The 18,951-nt window shown below is 45.2% G+C and overlaps 1 protein-coding gene across 4 annotated transcripts in view; it reads right to left on the reverse strand.

Annotated features, from left to right (window-relative positions):
• Nucleotides 1-16,862, reverse strand: part of Glis1 (GLIS family zinc finger 1) — a 194,231-nt gene extending 177,369 nt beyond the window's left edge. Inside the window, exons 1-2 of one of the 4 annotated variants that reach the window (XM_048351354.1) lie at nt 16,777-16,862; nt 15,520-15,800 (exon numbers count right to left, since the gene is read on the reverse strand). In XM_048351354.1, coding sequence (XP_048207311.1) covers nt 15,520-15,775 — 256 coding nt within the window. In that variant the 5' untranslated portion in view covers nt 15,776-15,800; nt 16,777-16,862. Of the gene's footprint in view, nt 1-15,519; nt 15,975-16,369; nt 16,573-16,776 lie in introns of those variants that run through there. The other 3 variants (XM_048351355.1, XM_048351356.1, XM_048351357.1) reach the window with 3 other exon arrangements.
• Nucleotides 16,863-18,951: the final 2,089 nt, after the last annotated feature.

Genomic DNA, 18,951 nt, shown 5'->3' on the forward strand with positions numbered 1-18,951 from the left:
ACACTTGAAATCCCAGTACTTGGGAGGCTGAGGCAGAAGAATTATGAATTATTAATTCAAGGCCACACTAGGCTAGTTTAACACTCTGGGTACATAATGAGACCTTGCCTCAGAAAGACAAAAAAATAACAACATACAGTTAGACATAGAGAAAAAAAAGTGAAAAGAGATATACCTACCTGTAAGCTGTAGTCATGGCTGGATTAAGGTTGTAAGCAAGTATTATTATTTTTGTTGATCTATGTATCTATAATTTCTAATTTTCCTATAACAATCATTACTTACTGTATTTATAAGTACTTACATAAGTGGATAAAGTAAGGATTAATAAATACTATTATCCTCAAAGGGTTAGCCACCTCTCAGAGAAGGATTAATAGTAAAACCATGTAATTTACTAAGTCAGGAACCTATAGGGATAAAACAGTATCTCTCCATGCCTGCCTAAGCTCCTGCACAGGATACCATCATTATGGTCCCAGCTCAGAGGCAGGCCTGCAGGAACCATCTGTATGCTCTGGGCTGTTTTCTTAGCAATCAGAAGATCATACATCAACCTGCCAACCTCTCAAGAGAGCCTGCTCAAATCTACCTTGTTAGGACTCTCTATGAACTCTGAGAGCAGAACAGACTACAGGACTCACATCTGCACCAAAAGAAGCTAGGCCTGATAACCAGCATGTTGGCCCCCCTCAAAGCTGCTGTGTACATCTGCCTTCCCTCTTGACTGGATGCTCCTCAAGGCAGAAGCCAAGAACACAGCCTAGCATCAGAGATGGCATCAGGATGTATGTGGTGAACAAATGAATAAATTAAAAAATGATACCTTATGCTGTCCAACACAACTTTCTAGAAAAATAGAAATGTTCTACATATGAATTGTCCAATATAGTAACCACTAACCACATGGGTCTTCTGAGATTTTTTTCTTTTTTTTGGCAGCACAGGGTTTGAACTTAGGGTGTCATACTTGCTAGGCAGGTACTCTACCACTTGAGCCACACCTTACTCCTTTACTGAGAACTTGAAATGTGGCTAGGTAATATTACTGAGAAAACTTTTAATTGTTATTTAGTTATTATTAAATATCTACAAGCTCATATGAAAGGATATTTACACTCCCAGGAGTGGTTAGACGATTTTTTTAATTTAAAAAAAAGGAGTTGGAAGCATGGTTCAACTGGTAAAGCACTAACCAATGTGAAAGTGGCAGGTACTAAGTCTGAGTCTTGGTCTCAGGCCTAAAATAAAAATTAAAACAAGACTAACCCATTACTTAGTAGTGCTCAATAGATAATGGCATGTGAGGGCTACAAGACAGTAAAACCATAGAGAAAGAGGGTCTCAAGCAGCTCCACGGTTCCTACCTGTTTGGCCAATATCAAACAATGGGAATTTACCTGACTACATTGGCACAGTTCTGTATTCTGAGTGCATAGCAACCAGAGCTACTGAAAAAGCTTAAGCAAGCAGGGCCTGCTAACAGGTGCAGCAAAAGACGGCCAAGGCAGTCTTCATGCTGGCAGACTAAGCTGTGTGAACTCTACCACCAGTGTCCTGATGTACAGACCCAAGTTCTCACCTGTCCTCAAAGGCTCAGCCACCAACAGAGCCCTCTTCTACTTCAGCCTCACTCACTGTTCCTCACACAAGTCTTGCCAAGGGAGCTAGAAAATATTTCTATTTTGTACTGGGCAAACCAAGGCTCAGTGAGATTGTCCGAGGTCACAAGACTGAGGCCAGCAGGACAAGATTCTGCTAAGGTTGGAAAGCCAAGAAGGTGGTGACCTGCACAGGTGAGGACCAGAAGATCAATCATGCTGGAAGGGTCCTGTAACTACTCACTTTTTACTTGCCTCCCAGACTATAAACTGGTAAGGGCCATTGGTTTTTCATAGTGTCCCAGGCCTGAACCCAGCAGGTTAGTAATAACCAACCAAAAACAGGAACAGTTCCCCAGTATTCAAGGCACTTCTACCCCCTCAAGTCCATATCCTCTAACAACAGAGATCTTTCTCCCCAAGATGCAAATAAGGAAGTGAAGCTTACAAACCTAGAGCTACTCTAGGGTTCCTATACTGAAAATCTGCCTTCCTAGGAAGGCAGGGAAACTTCCCAGGAAGCCCTACCTTCTCTAGAGAGATTAACCCTGCTGGGATCTGCATTCATTCCATCGTCTGGACCACACTCCATGAGTAAGTCAGAGGTGTGCTCATCACAAACCTTGCCTCCAAGGAGTTCCATGGGAGAAAAACATAAAGCTAAGTACCTAAAGATTTAACTCTTCCTAAAGAAAAAAAGTGACAAAGGAAAGTCAGAAGTTGAAGGAAGGCAAGGATAATTCTGATTAGAGAAGGCAGTGAGGAATGGGTCAGGTTAGACACAAGGCAGCAGCACCATAGGAAGTGATAGGAAAAAAGAAAGGGCAGGTCAACTGCAGAGACTACCTGCCAGCTCTAGTGTTTGGGGAGGAGACTCCTCAGCCCCTCTGGGCCTCAGCTGTCCTCAACTGTGAAATGAGCTTGGTGCTAGCCCTCAGAGAAGTGAATGGAAAGGTATCAACTCACAGCAGGGATGAGAAAGTGGAAGTCAGAGACAAGTATGAATGGGATATGCAGAGCAGAGAAGAAGCAGCACCATGACGTGGGAAGAAGAACTGAAATAATTCAGCAGGATGCTGGAGTTAACAGCAACTCCCAACCCATTAAACCAGAACATGGAGAGGGGTCTGTGCATCTGAACTCACCCCACAGACAAGCTTCCTCCCCATCCCAGTGAGCACCCAGCTGCATCATCACCAGCTGCATGAGCATCTATCTTAAGACTCAGGGAAAGACCTGTCCATGGGATTGGCTGAAGCTGCCCATACCCACCTTAGTAAAAGATAGCTATTTCTGTGCTATCCCTAATTGAAACCAAGATGGCAGCCAATCAGATCTGCAACCTCCACTGCTTGGGTTCAAATCTCAGTCTGACTCCAAAGTCCTTACTATTTAATTCCATCAAAAAATAAAAACAAATAGGGTAAAGAGAAAGGGTAATGAAGTGTAGAGGAGAAAGTGGTAGTCAGTTTGGGACCTAGTCTTGGCTCTGCCTCTCAGAGAGACCAACAACTATGACTGGAGTACCTGCCATGTGCCAGCCCAGCTATGTGCTGTATAGACTTCTTGTCTCAATCCTCACATCTATGGTAGGGAGAGGTGCTTCCTCCACTTCAGAGAAGAGGAAGATGGAGGCATAGAGTTCAATGAATTTGCCCAGGTTCTAGCCAGTGGTATAGTCAAAATCTGAACCCAGTTCTGATGCTAAAGCTCCATGGCTACTTTTGCACAAATAATATGGTTTCTCCGAACATCATAGGACTATACACATACTATGACTTGAAAAAATTTCAATTTACAAGGCCCACAATGGTGCCCAGGGGCTCTATCTAATCCTGTCTTGCAGTATGGACATCTATTTCCACCCTAGCAGGATCTGAGAACTGCCCTTATCTGGTTCTCAACTCTCAAATCCAACATTTGGTCCAAAATTCTTCTTCATCCTAGAGAAATCTGGGTCAGCTGTGTAGCAATCACCAATATCTGTTCTTTAAACCACAAGATGAGATCCACGTCACACTGCCTGGGGCTTTGTCTGGGAGAACAAGCGTGCAGTAGAAAGTGTCCATTGTCCTGGCCAAGAGGCTGGTGGCCAGTCACTCCAGCACGGTCATCAGCCTGGAGCTTCTCCTCAATCTGGCCCATAGTCTGGCCTTTCCAAAGGCTCATAGCAGAAGAACCTTCCAACCCTTAAGCCAAGCCTACCCAATAAAAGAAGGGGAAGGGAGGCCAGGAAGAGTGAGACTGTACAAACTAACTCTAAGCTAAAAGCAGGGCCCATTATGAAGGGCCCCACGATGGTGCTAGAAAGAGAACATGACTGTCTACATGGTGCTGAGCACAGGCACTAGAGCTTCAGGTTGCTTAGAGATTCTCTGTGTCCAGCCTTGAAGGAAAGGAGGGACCATGAAACACACTCTCCTTGACAGGCAACAAGCTCAACTCCTTGAGGGCAAGGACTGGATTGGATCCCATCCCTCACCTCCCTGGCCTGTGATGGGCATCTGGGGCACAGAGAAAATGACACTCTGCCCCTGTCCTCAAGTATATCCTAAGTAAATAATCTCCATGGAGTGTGAGCAGTGCTTGGCAGAAGGAAGAACAATAGAAAGGGAAGGCTTCTAGCAAGAGGTGACAACTGGGCTAGGTCATGAAGAATACACAGAATCAGTGTGGTAGGAAGGAAGGGGGACGATGCTGATTCCATCAGCATTTATGTGATGGCAGGAACACTAATGATAACTGAGATCTCAACACTGAGCACACATCATGTACTAGTCTCTGTATAGAGATAAAGTCTCTGTATAGAGATGTATATACAGTCCCTGTATGCATTGTTATATGTACACAGAGACTTGCATGTATGTTAACTCATCCTATTCTCATCATACTCTGCTGAAACTGTACCAGCTGACAGATAAGGATGAGGGATCCAGAAAACTCAATAGCTAACCCAAGACCCCTAAATTAATTATAAAGAGAAACAATTTATCTGGTGGCTTGATTCCATATCCACAGCACCCCAAAAGTGAGATACTCACTTCAGGCCAGACCTGATTCTGGACATGAGGGAAGAATGATAACTATTTGCAGATTAGCTATTTATCTTTCCACTCATTTCAGAATCAATTTAAGGTAGCACAAAGATGAAAATAAAAGCTTACAGTTTATAAGAGAAGAAGGAAAAGCAAAGAGAAACTTCCAGGTCTACAGCTGCAGAAAGGAAAGTCTGCTTTTAGGCAGGAACAAGCAAAGCAGAAAGCAGCAAGAGATGGAAGATGTCTGGGTGCCAGAGGCTCATGCCTGAAATCCTAACTACTCAGGAGTCTGAGATCCAGAGGACGGTGGTTCAAAGCCAGCCTGTGCAGAAAAGTCTGAGAGACTCCATCTTCAAAAACACCATTAAAAAAAACACCATCAAAAAGCCAGGCTAGAAGCATGACTCAAACAGTAGAACACCAACCAAGCCAGCCAAGTGAACACAAGAGACTGAGCTCAAACCCTAGTTACCAAAAAATAATAATTTTTTTTAAGGATGGGAAAATGAGGATTATAGGAAGCCTCAAATGACAGGTCAAACAAGGGCTCAGGATTTTCCCACTGGCCAACTGATCACCAAGCTACAAGCCAAGCTATAACTTCTGGGAAGCTTTTTTTTTTTTTTTTTTTTGCCAGTCCTAAGGCTTGAACTCAGGGCCTGAGCACTGTCCCTGACTGCTTCTTCCTCTTCTTTTTTGCTCAAGGCTAGCATTCTACCACTTGAATTACAGTGCCACTTCTGGCTTTTTTTCTAGATATGGGGTGCTGAGGAATTGAACCCAGGGCTTCACCTTGTGGCAAGTACTCTACCACTAGGCCCTATTCCCAGCCCTGGGAAGCTCTTTAAAGAACATACTCAGAACAATCTGTAAGACAAACTCATGTCTCCGCAGAGGTGTGTTAGTATAACTATACTTTTTTTAAAAAAACCCACAAATCTATTTAAGATAACTCTTAAAATTAGTAGGTAAGACTTCACTAGTTATTCTCTCCATGAATGGGCATTAAAAGTATACTGCTAAACTGGGCACAATCTGTAACCTGAGCTACTTAGAAGGTAAAGATCAAGGAAATTGTGGATTGAGGCCAGCCCAGGCAAAAAGTTTGCAAGACCACATATCTTAATAAAAAGTAGAACATAATGGCATGTTGTTTCACAGGAAGCTTAAAAATTGGAGAATCACAATCCAGGTCAGCTCAAGCATAAATATGAAATCCTATCTCACAAATAACCAGAGATGGCTGGAAGTATGGCCCAGTGGTAGATCACTTGCCTAGGAAGAATATGGCCTTGAGTTCAAACATCAGCACTGTCAAAAAAAAAAAAAAAACTGTTTAAAAAAAGGCAGGGTGTCAGTGGCTGGTGCCTGTAATTCTAGCTATTCAGGAGGCTGAGATCTGAGGATCATGGTTCGAAGCCAGCTTGGGCCGGAAAAGTCCATGAGACTCTTTATCTCCAATTAACCACTCAAAAACTGGAAGTGGTACTGTGGCTCCAAGTGGTAGAGTTCCAGCCTTGAGTAAAAAGAGCTCTGGGACAGCACCCAGACCTACAGTTCAAGCCCCACAACCGAGAAAAAAAACAATAAAACAAAACAGTAGCTGGCGCACCATTGCTCCTAGCTACTCAGGAGGCTAAGTATAAGGATAATGGTTCAAAGCCAGCCTAGCCAAGGAAAGTCCATGAGACTTTTACTTCCAATTAACCCCCAAAAAGCTGGAAGTGGAACTGTGGTTCGGTTGGTAGAGCACTAGCCTTGCATAAAAAAAGCTCAGGGACACATTTAGGCCCTGAGTTCAATCCTTTGGAGCAGCACAAACAACACACACACACACACACACACACACACACACACACGCGCGCGCGCGCACGCGCGGCTAAAGGGCTAGGGATGTGTGGCTCAGGTGGTAGAGTACCTGTGTAGAAAGTGTGAAGCCCTGCTTCTGCCTATGCCTGTCCGAGACTGTTCAAGATCGGTGATCTGTAATAGTTTACAAGCTTCAAAGCAACTTCATATCATTGTGAGGGCGTGCGATTTCTTTAATGGATAGTGCATAAGGGAAGGTCTTATGCTCACGTAAAGGACTTGGTCTTCACTGTGGAGTCTCAACTATTGGGACAGGAAAGGAGCATACACGACAGACATGCTGCCTGAAAGGGAAATATTGTGGTAAGAAACTACAGAAGTCTCTTTTAATGGAGATGTCTCAATAAAATAGGAAGTAAATTTAGTCTGCAGAAGGAGGGGTAAAGAGTTGTAGGGGGTTTGAAGATGGAAAACTGATAGGAAGATATTGGTATAATGTAAAAACAGAGGTCTGCCTGTCATTAAATACTTTTACACATGTTTTTAATGATGGTTCACAATTCCATTTTATGGCTCAAAATATTCCCTGATTTTTTTTTTAAATCGGCTTCCCATTGGACATTTGTTTCCAGTTTCTTATTATTATAAAGTGGAGTAATATTTTAAAAACAAAAAACATAAAAACAAAATAAAAAGTGTAAGGCCCTGAGTTCAAATAATCGCAGTATTTCAAAAAGAAAAAAGTATACTGTTCTTATGGGGTGAGTGAAAGAATTTTTGTCTTTGCATTTAGAAAATCAGACACCCCTGCTGTTCAAATTAAAATAGAAAAGTTTTAAACAAGAAGTTCTGAGGATTCAATGTCCGAGATTTCAGCTATCTACCTCTGTAGCCCAACTTTTCCAACCCCCCACCCTCATCTGCTTGAAATGAACCATTTGAAAGCTTTAAGAAGAGGCTGCCCCACGAGAAGCTTCAGTGTGGAGATATTCTCACAAAGAGCACTACGTAAGTACAAATGACTGTTTGATCAATCATTTGGCCTCGGCGTGGGATTTGGTTAGAATTAAAGCCATCTGGCTGGCGGGGGGGTAGGGGGGAGAGGAGGAGACAAGCAGGCGGGAAAATGACCCACCCCCTCCCCAAAAAAGCATTGTTAAAATATAATGGGGGAGGGGGAGAAGAGACCAGTAAAGTCCCTGTTGTTATTTCAGCCTAAGCCACTTAATCCTTCAGCACATAAAGCAACTTATTTTATGACCTTTTCCCTTTAAAAAGTAAATCAGAAGACACTGCCTTGAACTCAGATATCTCTGAAACACACTACTCATCCCTCCCAGAGAAATATCCTGTTTCATAAACCTTCTTCGAGATACTTGAAACTGCGGATCACTAAATGCCTAGCTTTAGGCATCTGACATTCCAGAGAATTAATATTTAAACTTATTATAGGAAAAAAGAATTGAGTTTGGTTGAAGCATGAAATATTTAATAGTGTCTCCAAATTAGAACCCTATTTTGTTTCGCACTGGAAATGCCAACGTTATTACCTGAGCTTTGCACTCAAAGGAGATAAAATGTACAGTCAGCCTTAAGATGAAACACACAATTTCAGCCGTTTTCTCCAGAGAGAGGGGAGTGAGACAGGTTTGGGGACTGGAAGCGATTGAATTTCATTTTTATGATACACTTAAAATTATATTATCATTCCCTGCCTTGAGGGTTGGACTTGAGAAGGCTGACGCTACTTAGCCACCAAAAACTGAGGCAGAGTTGTTACTCAACAGAGGTCTGGGCACGGGCTCTTGTAAGCACCTTCATCTGGGAATGGGGCTGCTGCTAGACAAACTTTCTCTGCTCACTGGGACAAAAGTATTAAGTAGTTTTGGATAAAAATTAAGCTTCAATTGACACACTGGATCCTGGCAGCCTCCTCCGGCACGTGTAATTTATTTACAGGGTTGGGAAGTCGGCAAAATACATCATCAGCTCTTATACAAACTTCTACTAGGTATTAAATACCCAACGCTCAGAGAAGTAATTCATATAGTCTAGCCACATTCCAAAATAAACCTAATCTCTAGCCCTCTGGAGAGCTTAAAACAGCAAATGAGATCTGTCTTTTCTAAAGCAGGTTTACTTTCCGCCTTGGTTTCTTGCTAAAGCCCTATTTTCCAGTAGACCTGTTATTTAAAAACAAAAGTAACAACAACGTCTCAAAAAGTAATGTGGTTGCTAAAAAAGACACAAACTGAGCAACACTGCAACAGGGCCAACCCTGATGTTTCTCTATTTGCTCCTCAATATAGCAGAGAGGCTCTTCGTTTCTCCCTTCAGAATGTGAGACTTCCTGAGAATGCACACTGGCAAACACACTGGACACAGAGACAAGACACAGGCACAAGCCTGGCTGAGGGATCCTGCCTTCCACTGGGTGCCATTTGGTTGGCTCATTATTTCATACCAAAAAAAAATCCATTTCCTCGAAATAAGTAGTCTAGGTCAATCCCATCATCCCTGGTCTGTTCTCCCTCCTTAGCCTTCATCCCACCAAATGCTTGGAATAAAAATATTTAATGGAACCTCAAGTAACAGTGATCAAGTATGTACTCTACAACCCAGCACTGGGGGTAGGGGGAGAATATCTAGCACAAGTTCTAAAAGCAGCAGAAATGAGACCACAAGTAGCTTCAGTAAGGGGTCTCCCCATACTTCAAGAAGCACTCAGAATAGGCCTGTAGCTTTCAATGACCAGTGGGAAGGGGTTAGTGCTGTCTCAGAGAAAGAGACCCTCCACAGCCCCAGAGAGCCCTCACCAGTCCCCAGCTTGTTAAAGATCCAACTTCTACTTTGGACCCTTCTCCTTCCTTCTTGTTCTTGCTGCAACAAGAGACAGGTAGTGACCTAACCAAGCAGTGAATGTCATACCTTACTTAGCTTGCTAGCTGAGACTCAGAAAACACTGCTCCTGGGAGCTTCCTGCTCCTGGCAACTTCCTACTTCCTTCCCCCAGCATGCCACAGCCATACACTTTGGATTTTAAAGATCCATCTTTGAAAGAAGACCGAGAGCAGTGTACTGGAAACTACTGGTCTGCTTTCAGATAGACCTAAATTCAAATCCCAAACTCAACTACTCACTAGTTGCACAACTTTGGACAAGTCACTTCACTTTCCTAGTCCCAGCTCCCACATTTGTAAAATTAAGAGTAATGACTCTCCTCCTTCCCACACAGGGCTGCTAGGAAAAGCTAAATGTGATCACAGCTATACCCTATCTGGTCTGCCACACGCCAGCTGACCTTCCTCTTCCCATTCCACCTATGTTACAAGGAAGACAACTTTCAAGTAGAAAATTTTCAAGGAGAGATGTCAAGGCCTGAGACAAAGGCAGCTTCTCCCTACAGCCAGGATCCTTCCCAACCTCCCAGATCAGTTAGTGGGGAATCCTGGAGTATCACCACAAGACAGGGATATGTATGGATCACCTAATCAAACTGCTCTCCCTTTTACACACAGGGAAGTGGGAAACTGAGTCTCAAAGCCAAAGGTTTGGCCCTTGTGCATCGAAGCTGCACAATGGCATATGTGTATGCTCCAAGCAGTCCTGGCCATAACCACAAATAAATTCAGGCCATACAGGAAATGCGTTATTCAGTTAATAGGCTGAAGGGCTCCTTTCCTCTCCATGCATCTGATTCAAACGCTGACTTTTAAAATACAATTCATAATGCTAACACAAGCTGTCCAATCCGCCGGAACCTTCTGAGGGATCAACCCTTTTGAGTTTAAAAAGATGAGAAAGAAGAAAACAGATGCGTTCAGTGACTTTAAACCATAAGACCACTGGGTTAGAGCTGTGTTCTCTCCACCCCCATCCCTGCCCAACCTCTGTTTTCTTTCAGTTTCTTATAAATAAGGCTTTGGGAGACCAAAACAGCCACAAATCGCTCCCCCACCCCCTTTCTCTGTTTTCCTTACTCAGTAACTCAGCTATGAGTCCTCGGACTTTGCTTCCAATGCTGAAAGCTTCCTCCCCCCACCATTGTAAACTATTAATTTGGGCAGTGGCTGTTGATAAACAAGTCCGTTTTTAAACTGCTAGAATCATTAGCACAGTGACTATGCACAGCTCAAGTATTTCGGGAGTGTGCTTTTTTCCTGGCCTGGTGTTATAGCTTGCTTTTTTGCAACAGGCAATCAAACCTTTCAAAGCCCATTGCAGTTTGTTTCATTTCTTCTCTCTGATGAACTGTCTTTGTTTCTTTAAACACACAAATAAACTACCCCCTACCAAAAGAAACAAAACAGGTCTGTAGGGCCAAACTAATTGCAACTAAAGTCTACATTAGGAAAAGAAATTAGCAACCCACTTATGATAATTAAACTTTGATTCTAACTGTATACATAAGGTGAGGTTGAAATACCATCATACCCATTTCAAAGTAGGGAACTGTTTTCTGAGAAAAGGAGAAAATTATCTTCTTTATGCAAAAGCAACAGTTAGCAATAGTCACTGGTCAACTTCGAAATAAAGTTTGTTGTTTTTTTCCTAATTCTATCTAAAAATGTATGAAAACTCCTATTTCAAATGTTAGTTTCCCCTTCTCTTCTAGGATACCAGCCAAACTCCATGAAATAAAACCGAAGAAAATGATAATTATGCAACATCCAGAACAAAGAGCATAAGAATATATTTTAAATGATTCATTGTGCACTTATGCCTGTAATGGGATTTTAACGCATTGTAAAAATAAGTGTGCTGGTTCACTTGGCTTCTCACGCAAATGAAACGCAAGGAGATGAATAACTCCAGAATGGGTGGTTGGTTTTGGTTTGTTTTCTTTTTTTTTCCCAAGACAAGTGTGAAGAAAAACCACAGCATATAAAGACATTTACACAAGCAGGGCAGTATACTTTATCAATTTCATCCCATAATCGAGTGTCCTGAGAGCTCAGCCCAGTTAAGCACACACCAGGTAAACTACGAAGAAATGAGGCCTAAATTAAGTCTAAATCTCCTGTGATGGTTCTCTTCCCATTTGGGCCGCCAAATCTTAAGCAGCTTCTAGAGAGCTTGGGAGGCAGGAAGGGAAAAGAAATTCTAGCTGCACAAAATTCTTAGGGAATCTTTGGGAATTGTATTTCCGCTACATGTCTATAAAAGATTTGTCGGATACATAACTCTTATGACTGTAGACGCAACATGCTCCTATCTCATTTGTATACCCACACACATACTTGTTTCTCTTTGTCTCATGAGCCTGACATTTGGCCAACAGGTTTTTCTCCCCCTTATTTGAAACCTCAAGCACCAAAAAAATTTGGATCTGATTATTTCCGGATCACAGGACCAGCACTTTAAAATGGATGAAATGCAAGCAAATTGCCCACCAGAGCCAGAGGGGGGAAATGCTTTAAAAATAACTCATACCTTTCTATTATGGATGCGCTGGCTATTCCAAGCCTCCTCAGAACATTATAGCAGCCTCTTGCTCAGATACAGAAACTCTGCCAGGTAATCATCATGTCTAGCTCCTTCCCCCACCAGCCCTGATTCCCATGCACACAACCTATAATTGCTTTCCTTTATTTTTTTATTTTTGCTACAAGATTGACTATTTTTCAGCATTTACAGCCCTGTCATGGTGGCTGTTTTTACCAATGGCAGTGTTCATATTTGCAGCAACTATCAATCTCCTTTTTTGCTAGGATGAAATGAATTCAGTTTTGGTACATGCTGAAAAGTGGCTGTGAATTAAACAGTGGCCTCATTTATCTATTCTGGACAGAATCACCTGGTAAACTACAAAGTCTTCCTGACATAGCACAGAGATTAGATACCAATTACTGAAGATTCAAGACAGAAAAAAAAAGTTATAAGTTTTCTGGGAATGCTTAAAAGCCTTGCTGTGGATGCCAGTTTTCAAAAGCTGTGAACCCAGAATCAAATATTTGGATCTCAGAAACTGCCACAACCACCGGGATCTTTGAGAATCTCTGCCCGTCAGGTATTCAACTATAAAATGGAGTCACATCAGTGAAACTCAAGGTTTGTCCTGCACTTTACAGATACTGAGCACTGCTGCATCTATTCTGTCTGCAGAGCCTACAAGGTAGGCAGAGCCAGATGAGCGAATGTGTGGGAACACACTGGAAAATGCAAAGTACTGAGCACAGAGAACGGCGTCATCAGGCCATCGCCACAAAGCTCTCTGCTGCAGGAAGCCCAGATGTTTACCTTCTTTCCTTGTCAGGACTTATAAAAGCAGGGTTGGGTGTTTAATAATAAGAAAGAAAAATGCATCATCTGGCAACATAGCCTTCCCAGCTGTTTGGAATCTGGATAAACGGGACTTGGCCATAAACAGATCGTGATTCTTATTGTAAATGATGACAACGTTAGTCCATGACGTCACATCACGCCTAGTGCCTCCCCATGGGATCAGGAAACACATAGGACCCAAACACATATGATAAACTGCTGGGTTCAAGAACTTACTCCCTTCCTCTGAAAACCCGATCGTCTGAAACTTGATCTCAGACTAGGCAATGTGGTCTTCTCGCTGGTCATCCGACAGCAGTGACCACAAAAGACCTGAAGTATGGCATCTCTCAGGCTCCTCGGGATACTGCCAAAAATTGGTGCCCTCCACACCCAACATTTTTATAATCAAACTGTCTCCCTCCTCAACCTATCATCTTGGCATCCAGTATTATTGCCCCAAGCATGGTGCCTGCACATAATTTAAGTGATCTCTTCTACAATTTCAGTCTATAAAGAATTCTTACAATTCTTGTTTTATTTATCTTGCGAGGTGGACATTATTCCATCTCATGTAAAATGAAAACTTCAGTACATTATAATCCTAAAAACAACCAGGTACTGAGTTATCCTTTCCTATCCTTTATCATGAAAGTTCTCATTCATCTTCCCAAGTCAGTCTGAGGGCAAATTTTTCATAAATGAGAGAAAATTCTTTGCAGTGTCCCACACATCTTATCATTTCTGGCATAGTCAATAAATGTTTCCATTGGTATTCCTGTTTGTCTGTTTCCAATAAGCCTGAGAGCTCAGGGATGGACAGTGTATATTCAAAGGGCTGGATGTTCTGGGGACTATTTTTCTGAGCAGACAATAGTGGAAGGCTCCGTTTCCTCAACAGTATTTCTTTCTAAGAGGGTTGCTGAAGTTCTACCAAAAGGAAAGCTGTTCTTCTATCAGGCCATTTGGCCTGACAAGAAGGAGCATCAACTATGGTATCATAGAGCCCAGGTCCCCCAGCATTCATTCTCTTCCTAAACTAGATTATGCCAGAGCTCTAGTTCCCAAAACCCCTGACCTGTTGTGCCAGAAGACCTCCTATGCACTAGAGAACTTCCTCACCATGAGCCTCACTCATTTTTCTAATCTTTCAAATGGGTGTGATCTATCCCACATCAACCTCACTCAGAGGAAAATACGTAGCCAGAAAGACCAGCTTGGAGCACAAAGAACCTCTTTCTCCCATCCCTCCATTCTCTGCCCTTTCCAAATGCAGTCCTGACAAAGAGCTCTAGAGAATGGATAAAAATAATTGAGGCTCGGTAGGAATGAAGGTAGGAAAATTATACACAAATCTTCAGATGAAAGGCCTCTAAGCACAATGTGAAAGGACAGTCATGTTAGGGACAGCCATTCACTGGGGCTGTCCAGAATTTTATTTTCAGATGACAGCTATGAGTTTTTAAACAACAAAAAACATTGCAGGAAGTTAATGGCTATACAGGAGGACTATGTGTGAAGACAGGCAAGCTAGGGGACTTATGGCAGCTAACATCCCTCATATCTTGCTATGTAGCCCTCCCCTCTCTCTCTCCTCACCACTTCACCTCTCTTTTTAGCAAGAGACATTCTATGTATTCCAGTAAAAACTCAATGGACATTTTTTAAACATCTGTCCTTAAAATAAAAAATTACCTGCATGTCTTAGAGAAAAGACTGACATTTCAAACAAGATGACAAAAAGTGGTTCTCTTCTTCCAAGTTGTTTTTGTTGCTTTTAAGAAGAAAACCTCCTGTGTGTTTATTCCATTTGATCAGGCCCAGACTAGGAAGTAAGGTGCCTACCTCCTCCAAGCTAATGCTAAGGAAGTTATGCCTATGACATAAAACACTGGCTTTACCTTCCACTGAAACACCTAGAAAGAGAATCAAGATAGGTGCTGATATAATTGAATCCCAAGGATTCTGTTTCTCTCAAAGGAGAAAAAAAAAAAACAGGGTGTGCAAGGCACCTTAACAATTCCCCCAATTTCTAGTTAATTATCTGTCAGTATGAAATCTATAAGAAGCAGCTTAGGGTTCGTTAACTGGGACATGAACATGTTCCTGAGAATACCTGCTCCATCCATCCCTGGCTTCACCCATAGCTGTCCTGGGCAGTCAGTCCCCTAGCCTGCCTTCCAGTCACCAGCTTTATCACAGCAGATGGCACTACAAAGTGACTTCAACTCAAGACTGCACTTCAGCAGCACTATGTACAGAAAAGTCAGGCTGGATTGTGGATTCAGAAACTTTTCCATCAGGAATCTAGAAATCATCTGGCATAATAAATTCCTCATTTGACAGGTGGGGAAACTGGGGTCCACAGAAGGGAGGGATCCTACAAAAAGCCTCTGGTTTTTGTTATTTAAGATGATGAGAATACTTCAAAGTAGGCTTTCAGCTATTTAGAAACATATATACCATACAGGAGTCACTACTCCCCCTAACATATAATAAAATTTTGACATTTCACACAACTTTTATCAGAAACATAAAGTAAATTTATGTAATCTGAGATTTCTAGCCATACATTTTTCCCCAAACATGCCTATTAAGTTTAAGTAGGATACTTCCCTAAAACCGGCCTCATTTCAGATTGACAACTGATGTTCCAAACAACTACATGGAACTTGGTGGAACTCAGGAGAAAGTTCCACCAAGTTCTCTGAAGGAACTCTACCAAGGCAGAAAGTGGTGGCAGAGGCACCAGGCAGCCTGAAGTTCTCCATATCCACAGCCAGGCATGTTGGTAGGGTCAGACTCACCCTTCCCAGCAGCAACCTTAGACGGGCCGTAGTCTCTGGGACTCCGGGGACGGAGGAGTTCATGGGTGAGCGATGTTGGCATGGGAGGCCGAGGCAGCAGGTCCCGTGGGCCCACAGCCCCGCAGCTGCTTCCACTCACAGTAATCCTGAAGGCCATGTGTGCACTGAGATTGGCGGACCCGAGGCCGGGGCCTGGTGCCCCAGGAGCATCCTTAGGCCTCTTGTCAGAAAGTGCCTCGGCCACCTCGCAATGCATGATGTGGGATCAAAGCGTGCTGCTTCTGCGGAAGGGACATAACACCAGAGCTTTAGAAAGCGGACCCCTGTGTCCCGGAGATCAAGGTCTGGGCAGGTCGCTGATGAGTTGTCATTTCTAAAATAGGTGAACACCAATTGCCACATCTACCACAGCCTGCACCCCACCAGACGACTCTTAAGTGTGCAGGAGCGGCTCTCCCTGCTGTCTAGGCCCTGTTGACCCACAAGGTCCCCGGCGCCCTCCCATCCAAATTCTCCTTGGCCGAGATCAACCCTCTTCCAACGAATGGTGAAACTGAGCCTAGCGCAGAAAGGACCTGTTGGTCCGGCGTCCCCTAGAGGAACAGTTGGCAGAGGACCGCAGAGTTCCCCGGAGCAAGGCTCGGGAAATACGGCAGAGACGGCCGGCCAGGGCGAATGACTGGCTGTGCTCCTCCAGCGTGCTCGGGGCCTGGGCTGCGCGCCGACGCCGCGGGCATCTTACGCAGGGGTCCTGGACGCCGACCCTTCGAAACTCGCCGGGGACCCTGCCCTCGGCCCCCCTTCCCCAAAAAAAGACAGGGAAAACGGAAGTCTGAGGATGGGCGCTCACCCATCGAGCGCACCCCGAGACCAGCACATTTCCACGCGCCTCAGGGAAAATGAGCCCATCGCGTGCGTCTCCTCGCGCCGTGCCGGCTCCCACGCACACCACACACACCCCTCGCAAGTGCGCACTCGGGGACGCGGCGTGCCACAAGTTTTCGTTCACCGTTTCGGACACCCAGTGAGAACAGTCTCGGAGTCTCACGCTGCGCCACACGCGCCCCGTGCACCAGAGCCTCGGCCTTCCCACCACCCCTCTCCCCTCCCCGCCCCCGGGACCAAGCGCCCTCGCGCCCTCAAACTTTCTCCCCCTCCCGAGGCTCCCCGAGCCATCCACAGCTCCCCGGATTCAGACGCCGCTGGGGCGCCAGCCTCGGGTCCCTGTCTCAGGCCGCGGACCGCGCCCCTTCTCACCTCGCAGCGAGCGCTGCGGCTCGCGGGGCGCACGGCTCGGCGCGCCTCCTCTGGCGCCGCAGCCCCCCGCCGCCGCCGCCGCCGCCGCCGCCGCCGCCCCCGCCGCAGCCCCCGCCGCCGCGTCCAGAGGGGCGGCACCCTGGGGGCGGGGCGGGACCCGCCGTGACTGACAGCCACCTGGACCACTAGCTCGCCGCGACCGCTCCGCCGAGGCCAATCGCGGCGCGAGGGCGGGGCTTGGGCGGAGCTGACGCGGGGCTGGACGTGGAGTTTGACAGGAGGCGGCCGGCTCGGAGCCCTGAGAAGTCCTCAGAGCGCGGCCGCGGAACCCCGCGGGACCGAAGGCAGGCAGGGAAGGTACCGTCCCGGGCGGGAGAACCCGCTGCGTGCTCGCAGAACCTGGCTTCGTTCTCGCTCTTCACAGTGGCTTCGGGCAGGATTCACCGTCCCTGCTCCCGCTCCTGTCTTATCCCCTGTCAAATGGGACCGGTGGTAACCGCTAACATGGAGGTAACGGGTGCTTAAGTTTTCTCCAAGAATCCAACCCGCTCACTGGAGAACAAGCAGATTTCAGGGCGAGTCCGCAGCAAAGCTGGGACCCAGGCCTCGGTCCACTCTGGTTTTGATGGTACGTGTGTGTTGTGTGCTGGTATTGGCACTTAAAGTCAGGACCTGGCGCTCTTACGTGGCTTTTTCTGCTCAGGGCTAGCTCTCCACCAACAGCCACAGCTCCGCTACCCCCTTCATGGTTTTGTTTTTGTGGTGTTTTCCACTGGAAAGGGCTCATCCCGGAAGGACATCCCCCTGCCTCCTACCTCCCGGTCCCCCTAGTCAGTAGTGTCCCTGGGGCCATGCCCAAGGTGTGGGGAGAGCGGCGGGCCACGAATAGGGCTTCACAATGATTTTCTGAGCCTCAGTTTACTTTTATGTGTAAGATGAGAGTGTTTACCCAGGCCTGGCTTATGCCCTGGCTACTGTAGTATTCGGGAGGCTCAAAATGGTCTCTTCGTGTCATATGCACTTCCCCTGTGCGTGGTTTCCTGGTGGTCTGGGCCTGCTCCAACAGTCCCTGCCTACCTTCACACTTGGAGACTTGGCTTGTTTGGTTTAGATCTGAAATTGAAAAAAAAAAAAAAATGGAGCTCTTTCCCTCTGCACCAAGGGGCCGGGTTCACCCAGGCAGATTCCACACAGAATAAGACACACCAACACTCACACAATCATAGAAAGCCAGGATTTTAGAAGCAATTTTGCTTCCTTTAATTTATTAAACATAGTATTTTACAAAAAGCAATAATGGTACTGGGGAAGTGGCTCAAGTTTAGCAAAAAAAAAAAAAAAGCAATAATGGTAGGAACTTGCAGTTTTATTTAAACGCATCCCTACATTCAGAGGAGAGCCAATATGATTGGTGCACAGCAATATGGTGGGTTGTGGTAGAGCAGGCTTGGGAACCCAGCTTCCTAACTCCCACTTCAGGGCTTCTGTCTGGGTTTGGGAATCGTTGCAACTTGTATGGCAAAAGGGGGGTGACGGAGAAAGGGGCAAGAGTAGCTTATCCACCTTACAACTAGCCACATATGCCTACACATATACATGGTCTTTTCCTCTCCCTTTCCCACTCCTTCTCCCTTTCCCCTCCTTCTCCCTCTCCCTTTCCTTCTCTGTGTAGATGTTAGCTTTGCCCCCCCACAGGCCGTGTGGCTTTAGGAATCATAATTTCAACCAGACCTCAGTTTCCCTCTTAAAAAACAAGCAGTTCCACCCTAGTTTCTGTCTTTTGTTCCAAAGCTGAGTCCTCTGCTCCCCTTCCGCCACACCCTCTTCCACATTCACACACAGAACACTGCACATTTAGTTGAGATTCTTTTTTTTTTTTTTTGGCCAGGCCTGGGGCTTGAACTTAGAGCTTGGGCTCTGTCTCTGGGCCTCTGTGATCAAAGCCAGTGCTCTACCACTTGAACCACAACACCACTTCTAGCTTTTTCTGAGTGGTTTATTGGAGATAAGAGTCTCATGGACTTTTCTGCCCAGGCTGGCTTCAAACCTACTATCCTCAGATCTCAGCCCCCTGAGTAGCTAGGATTACAGGCGTAAGCACCTGCACCTACCTGGTATTCTATAAAAACCATTTGCTAAATTGAATCACTTAACCAACTGGACATGAAGGCAGAA

This window comes from Perognathus longimembris, chromosome 7, assembly GCF_023159225.1.
Source record: "Perognathus longimembris pacificus isolate PPM17 chromosome 7, ASM2315922v1, whole genome shotgun sequence".
Taxonomy (NCBI): domain Eukaryota; kingdom Metazoa; phylum Chordata; class Mammalia; order Rodentia; family Heteromyidae; genus Perognathus; species Perognathus longimembris.